Source organism: Lytechinus variegatus, chromosome 1, assembly GCF_018143015.1.
Source record: "Lytechinus variegatus isolate NC3 chromosome 1, Lvar_3.0, whole genome shotgun sequence".
Classification (NCBI taxonomy): Eukaryota; Metazoa; Echinodermata; class Echinoidea; order Temnopleuroida; family Toxopneustidae; genus Lytechinus; species Lytechinus variegatus.
This window is the reverse complement of record NC_054740.1, coordinates 77,049,411-77,057,120: the sequence shown is the minus strand read 5'-3', so window position 1 is coordinate 77,057,120 and position 7,710 is coordinate 77,049,411. Positions and strand designations below refer to the sequence as shown.

The 7,710-nt window shown below is 36.8% G+C and overlaps 1 protein-coding gene across 2 annotated transcripts; it reads right to left on the bottom strand.

Annotated features, from left to right (window-relative positions):
- Window positions 1-549: 549 nt before the first annotated feature.
- LOC121423654 lies at window positions 550-7,444 on the bottom strand. Of its 2 annotated transcripts, none has more exons than XM_041619072.1 (3): window positions 7,338-7,444; window positions 3,612-4,344; window positions 550-2,069 (listed from the first exon to the last, which is right to left on the bottom strand). In XM_041619072.1, the coding sequence occupies exons 2-3, from the start codon at window positions 4,274-4,276 to the stop codon at window positions 1,778-1,780; spliced, it is 957 nt and encodes a 318-aa protein (XP_041475006.1). In that variant the 5' UTR covers window positions 4,277-4,344; window positions 7,338-7,444; the 3' UTR covers window positions 550-1,777. The 2 variants fall into 2 exon arrangements, with proteins under 2 accessions (XP_041475006.1, XP_041475015.1); XM_041619081.1 differs by having other exon boundaries at window positions 7,351-7,391.
- Between the last annotated feature and the right edge of the window lie 266 nt (window positions 7,445-7,710).

Sequence of the window (7,710 nt, the reverse complement as noted above, 5' to 3'; positions counted from 1 at the left end):
CAAAATCTTAAAGTCATCAATAAAGAATTCTGAATACAGAATAATTTACAAAGTAGCATGCTGTATGTGAAGTATGTTGCTATCTTTGGGACCACTACTCTTCCAGGTACAATGTATTGAAAAACTAATGATATAGAAATTCAAATAAAGCTGCATAAGCTGACTTTAATCACCTCCCTCAAAGTATTATTTTAGACCACATTATAAATATATTTTCCTCATTCACATTTATTCTAAATCAAGTCAAAGAAAAAAATCTGTAATCTGAAGAGAGATTTGCTTAATAATAGGCAGAGTTACCGGTACTTATAAATAGCCATTTTAACTACATATAGGATATTTCATAATGAGCAAATTTCCTGTTTTGCATGAATAATAGTGTACAGGTTGATAACAAAAATAACTTCTTGGAGAATATAAATAATCTAAATAATTATAACCAGGTTTTTGCAAAAACAACATATGAACCAATACCAGAGCTGTATCTCTACAAAGTACCAAGTCTGCCCTCATAAATTTTTCTTTTGCATAAATTTCAGTGTTTTTTAAATTTTTGTCGAGCATGATGAAATGCACCCACAGCAAAACCTTAGAGGGAATTGGTACATGAATGCCAAGACATGACCTCATGCATACATGATTAGTTTAGCTCCACTGAAATCAATGTATTATTCTCATTATTCCAAATGTAATGGACCAGCCAATTTACATCAACTTCTATGGGGCTAACTATGCACACATGAGGTCCTATCTTGGGCCCCCATTGACTGATTCCCACCAAATTTGGGTTGTTGATATATTTTTTGCATGCTCCATCCAGGTATGATATATAAAAAAGCTGAAATTCTTTTTTTTTTTAACATCATCACTTCAGAATTCCATACAAAGGTTGATGTAACATGCATTTGGAATCCAATATAATGCCAGTTTCAAAATGTAAACAAAGAATTAATATAGTTTCTTATTTAGCCAGTGAGTAGCAAGATAAAGGCAAAAATTATCAAAGTTTCTATCAAGTTTGCTTCTCATCAAGATGAAAAAAAAAACAGAGGCAAAAGATAGATGGACCTATTATAATGACCGACATTGTAACATAAAATGCATAGGTTAACAAATGCCCACTTACAAATACCTTTCAAGTAATCTCAGCCGAATCAGTATGAGATAAATTTGAGAGATGATGGACATCTTGATTCTTGATGAATGTTTTGGCACACCTGTGTTAGATATACCAAGTGCAATCAAAGCCATCTAAAAATTGCTCTGAGTTCAGGAAAAAGAATGAAATTGAATGATAATCACTATTGTAAAATGTCACATGCTTCCATGTGTGTCTTTATATTTCAGCTACAGTATCCAACAAGAGTGAATATGCTTTTTAAAGATTTTCTGATGATTAATAGTTTTCATTAAAACACTGTTTATGCAACTTTCCTTATGCTTTAAAAGCCAATACCATTTTACAATTTTATGAGCAAATTTGGCAGTTGGCTCATGTTTGAAGCAAACAAGAGATGCAAAGAGACTTTCAATTCAGTATCACATTAGTAGTGTTTTATGAGGCTGGGAATAAGTCTCCTTACATCAACTTCTATTAGTAACATCCCTGCCAATTTAATTTTTTTTCAGATGAGATTATGCAAAGTATGTGATTTCACCTAAATTTCAAACTAGAGTCTTGTGGTTCCACGAGATTCAACATAAGCAGGCTCACCTCATTTTAGGGTGATCCAGATTCTCTTGATTTTCATCTAAAAGCCAACCCTTGATGGTAACTCTACTCTGGATACTGTAAGTGCAAACCTTGCATCACAGCTTTGAGGGTTTGACGGGTTTCCCTGTGCATCTGTTGTTCTAATTCAACAGCCCTCTTGAGTCTCTCAATCTTTTTATTTGCTCTGAAATTCCTCATCCTGAGCATCCTCCGATCTTTCATCAACTTCTCCACCACTTTTGCATTCTTGAGTGCCTTGGCCTTCAAATCCTTCATCTCTTTGAGTTCTTTAAGATCTCTGGCGCTGTTGACATAGCTATGGTCATGGTGATCGGAGGTTGATAGTCTGGGGAGGCTGGTTAACAAAGTGGGGGAAAGGAGAATAAGAAATACATTAGACAATAGACACAAAGAAAAAGATATACATTAGCTGCAAAGAACAATACAGTGCGTATCAAAATAAAGTTTACAGTTTGAAAAAATCCTGTAAAATTATACATTTGTAATATCCTGAAAATTTTTCCACATTTTAACATTGGTACAGATCCATTAAAGCAAATGACGGTATAACTGTCGAAAAATATTTCCGCTTGAGTGAGCAAGAACTTACTTTTGAAAAGTTAGTAAAAAATGATTTGCGCAGAACTTTGAAATAGTTATGCGAATAAAAGTAGACCTTAATCATGAAGAACACACAGAATTTAGCTATTAAAATTGATTTGAAGATATCGTCTACCTTGTTTGACTTGTTTCTTTGCCCAAAACACTTCGAAGAGTGCATTTCGCCCCACCCCACTCCCCCACACACCGAGGCCATCGTGACGATATTTGCTTTACACTGAGCTGTGATTTACATGGAATGGCTTAAGCTTGATTTTCATTTTGTTAATCATTGCTAAGCTTGGGAAAAGTATGGAGAAACAAGTATTAAATGAAAAATGAAATGTTAACCCCCTTTCAATGACAAAAACTTAGTGAAAAAATGCAAATGTCTGTTATAAACTTTTGTTCAGATTCAGTTATGTCCTCAGATCCAGCTGACACAAATAGGGTAAAGGTTGTGCTTACTAAGTGTTGAAATTTCAATTTGGGTGGCAAAATTGTTACAAAATGCTTGAATGTATCCGTTTTATTTCAATTGACTAAAAGTGCAAGGGAAATGTATGAGAAATGTTTTGCAGGGTAAGTTTGATTTCGCCCTTTCCCATTGACACAGCATGAAGACGAGCATTTCTGCACAAACAGATTTCTGCGAGCTTTACAAAAATGGACAGTGCTCGCTCAAGTGCAACATTCTGACAAAACTTTTACTTTCATTGGATAGATGAGACCTAAACCCAAGATTATATGTGAAAAAATTACCCACATGTTGTATATTTTTAATTCTCAGGGCTTTTTCAAAGTGTAAATTTTTTTTTGATACGCATTGAGAACAATATAAGACGTAAAAGCATGAACCATTCAAATTAAACAAGTTCTACATATAACTTACATCCAATGGGTGTGTCTAAGTTGATAAGCTGTAAAATTGAACCATTAACCCAAACTCAGGGACTAGAAAATTGTAATAACTCAAAATCTTAGCTGTATTTCATCAAATCTATTTTTAGATTGTAAAAGCTTACCAGTAGATGTGTTCCAGTGTGTGAAGTAGTAAGTTGCCGCAAAACAAATCTTCTATACTACTTATATTTGAGACCCATAAATCTATTTAGTGTTGCAGCAAGGCTACTCCAATCTCACCATCTTTATATTTTACTAAACTTTTTACCAATGACATCTTAAGTCACTGAAAATGAGAAGCTATGCATCAATGCATATGAGTGACTTTAATCATGCAAATATCAGTATGACAGAACATATTAGAGCTCTTATCAGTTCTTCATGGAATTCTTACCTTCTTGATGGAGTACATTTCACTGTGACATCAACAGTACTTGAACTACCTTGGAGATTCAGTTTAGAGTTACTGGGATGTGTTTTAGCAGTGGCTATTGTAACAACCTGATTGGAATTCAAAGCTTTCTTGTTCATGAAAATTTTCCTTGGTGACACTGTCTTTGAAGCTGATCCTGATCTACTCACTGCGGTATTAGGAGTTTTAGGATTTTTAGAAGTAGGTTTGCTCTTTGCAGTAGACTTCCTTTTCTTTGACTTTGGAGGCTCCTTTACCAGAAGATCCTTTCTGCTTCTTGTTGCCATTCTTTGTGGAGGAGTCACTTTATATCTACTTGGTGGTCTATGACTGTGACTTGTAGGAGAGTTCTGCAATGTGTATGTTTCTTTAGCTGTGGTGTTCACTGCCTTCCTCTCACTTGCAGCTGGCTTTTTAGCCTGTGAGATGTCAATAAAGACAGTACCTGGCCCTGTTTTAACTGATTGAAGCATCGCAGATGGATCTTTGACTGATCCAATACTAGAAGCTATCCTCATTGATGGTTGTTGGGAAGCACTGGCTGCTGATACAATTAGAGTTACTGGGCCACTCTTCTTAGATGGAGGTTTGTCCGCTTTATCTGCCATGTTTTGAGTTCTTCCTTCAGTTAAAAAGATGCCATTCATTGATTCATGCACGATTTCTGGATAACGGACTTGTAGCAGTGCCAGTCATGCTTCAGAGGCAAAATTATCTGAAATCATACAACAAACAACCAATTATTAATCATTCGGATCAACAAAGTGATATTTCATTATAAAATGATTGCATGCCATACTAGTATAACTCGTGTTTTAATCAGCCCGCATTTATAATATTCCCACAAGAAATCGCGATTCAGGCACGGATCCAGGATTGGGGGGGGGGGTGCACAAGCACCCTGTAAAGTTTAGAAATATGCTTGCGCAGCATGCAGGGAAGAAATATCCACCAATATTTCTGATGACCCCCTTTTTGGGGACGGAATGTCTACCAATGTTATGGATGACCTTTTTTTTGCTTGTGAAAAATTTCAGACACATTAGTACCCCATTTAAGTCAGACCCTGGATCCATGCCTGTAATTAGTCATTTCAAACTTTCTGCTCCGATATATGAAACAATAAAAGAAGACCAAATGCAAGCTCATATTTGGTTGGCTTTAACATAAGCATGATTTTTCTCTTCCAAATTCATGACTTGATGTATATGTATAATATCACTTTGATTGAAGAAGGGGTAACAGAGACCAATGCAATGGTCACTGAGTGTTGGCATAAATGTTTAACAGAAATAAAGAAACACAATGGTAAGCTGTGGTCAAAAGTTCGCCAGGTGTGAGCCTGCCTGGCCTGGGTTAGCATTTAGGGAATTAGGTAGACCAAAAGCTTCAGTCTCTGTACATTGGTTGATCCCCTGAAATACGTTGGCACTAGGCCCGTTTCGGATACACGTGTACACGTGTACACGCACGGTCAAGTCAGTGCACGTGTACTAAATTCCATCACCGTGTACACGGTAGCATCTGCATAAACAAGCTCACAGCCTCACATTAAATCTTAGTTCTCAGACACTGCACATGTTTTAATTACTAATATGTCAACATATTTCAATTAATCCAGAGTGAGTTCACTTCCAAAATCGCCAATTTAATCCACATTCTTTCTGGAGACTCACGTTTTTGTACCACGAAATCGGCACGAAATGGGTCTGCTCCGGTCTCAAAAGCTCGAAAGCGTTGCTCAATCACACTCAGAGTCAATTTGAGAATCACCAATTGCGATAGCGATCATCGCTACAACTTACGTGTTATACGCTCGCACACAAGCCTACAAACAAACGCTCTTCAAATTGGCAACATAATAATGAAAATTAATCGATAACTTCAGTTACACTTATTCTGCAGCGATCTGTGCATGCATGTACGGTACAGTATACAAAATGCGCATCCACCGAGCGTCGGCGATAGCTAGGGCCCTGCACTGATTTTCTTTTGCATTCTTTATTAATTTAATGCGCTGCTAAGCCGAGTAAACTTTTAATTTGCACCAATTTTTTGTGGATTGATACTTCAAACTTCTCAGGTAAGCTTTAAAACCGTGACTTACCGTAGGCTATATAGACCCTTTTTATGACATATTGATGCGGGTCCGTGTCGACATGAAAACAGAACTCGCTCTCACAGTGTTTACAACGTGTACACGACCGAAAAACACGCCGTGTACACGTGCATCAAAAATGGACTTTCAAAACGGGCCTAGTTGGCACCACTCACCAATACAGAGACTGAAGTCATGGAGGCCAGTACGTAATGACAATGGTTTACTGAAAGTACTTTTTATAAGAAATAAATAAGATGATTTTATTAAACTCTAGGGCAATTTCATAATATATTCACGTCCGACCGCCTATATGTGGGACCTTCATGACCATTTTTGTCTCTGATTTCTTGTTCTTTAGATAGTCTGTAATGTTCTCAAATTGCCATGACTTGGTCAGTTTATGAAGTAAAGTAAAACTTGAGAAAAATGGGGGTTGGACGTACAAAAACTTGATTACTTAATGGAATTGCCCTCTATCGACCCCCAATCAGGAGTATGAGAGTCTCAACAAGAACACATTTACAATAATGAATTTGCATATAGGAATTTTCACGTTAACTGACATTACATGGCACAATTTTACACACCTTTCATTGTGTGTATCTCTAAGACAGCAAATGATGGGAGTTTGCTTTTGAAAGAGTTAATTATTATCATAATAATTATTCATAATCACGTATTAAATCTTAGTATTTGTTAAATAATAATTTTTATCTATAAATTGTTCTTCAAAACGGAATTTTGTAACATCGCTAATCGAAGGTATGTCATAATGAAGCGGTTCAAGGGTTATACCTAACTAATGTATTTGTCTTTGCTTTGTTGACAAACGAATCGAGGGATCTACACGAGATCGGTCTGGTAAGAAACCTCTCATTTTTGCCATTCAATAGTGAAATAATTTTTGTCCCTTCATACGCATTAGGCGTTTGAAGGTTCAAATATCAATAAAATTCACTTATAAACCGATTTCAACCTCTAATGGATTTCCTAGGGAAATACATCCGGGTGTGGAGGTCTCGCTTATGCATATATGGGATAATGGGAGGCGGTTCAAGCCTTCAAGGCTCCATGATGAAGAAGTATATGTCCAAATATTTAAAAATATCATCATATCATGGAGTCCTCAACTTCCTCAAGGCTAGTCACTCACACTCACAGTCCCACAGACACTGTGACTGATCGTTGCTATTGTTATGTTAAATTTAAAAAAAAAATTTTTTCCATATGATCATACTATTTGGATTTTTTTAAAAATACACTTTCACATAGATCAAGACCCATGCTTCCACTCCTAGAGATGCAAGATCAAGAGTCTTTCATCGATATAGTCGGCAGCCGGCAGTGGAGGTCCAACTGCGGCCCCGTATGCCCCAGGCCCAGCCGCGATGTGGGAGGCGCTCCTGGCCTGCCAACGCCGGCCTTTGCCCTAGCCGATGTCGTTGACCCTGCGCGTTGTTGGAATTGTCTTGAAATAATACCGACATTCTTCAAAACATTAATTTCATTTACAAGTCATGTGAAACATCATTTAATGAAGAGCAGAATTTTGAAATTAAACTATGAATATTAACATCATATCATATACAAAATAACAGAATTCTCACCCAAATATTTCACCATGATCTCTCTTGTATCAGCAATTATGGTGTCTTCAAAGAAGCAAATTAATTGGTAATTTTTATGACAGTATTCAGGTTAAATTGTCAATTCGTCTACTGCCAACCCGGCTGCCAACTCGCCTACTCACCACATGCATGGGCGGAAATCTGTCGCCAAAGGTGGGGGGGGGGGGGGACAAGGGGCTGGAAAATTTGACAAGCAAAAAAAAAAGGTTATCACCCAAAATGTAAGGTCATTTAGTCCCAAATGCATGTAATATTTCGATTGTGAATGATGTATTTTTTCTTCATCATAAAAGACGAAAAATAGTAGGGGGACATTCGATATTGTGTCCCCGGATTGTGTCCTTCTCTACTA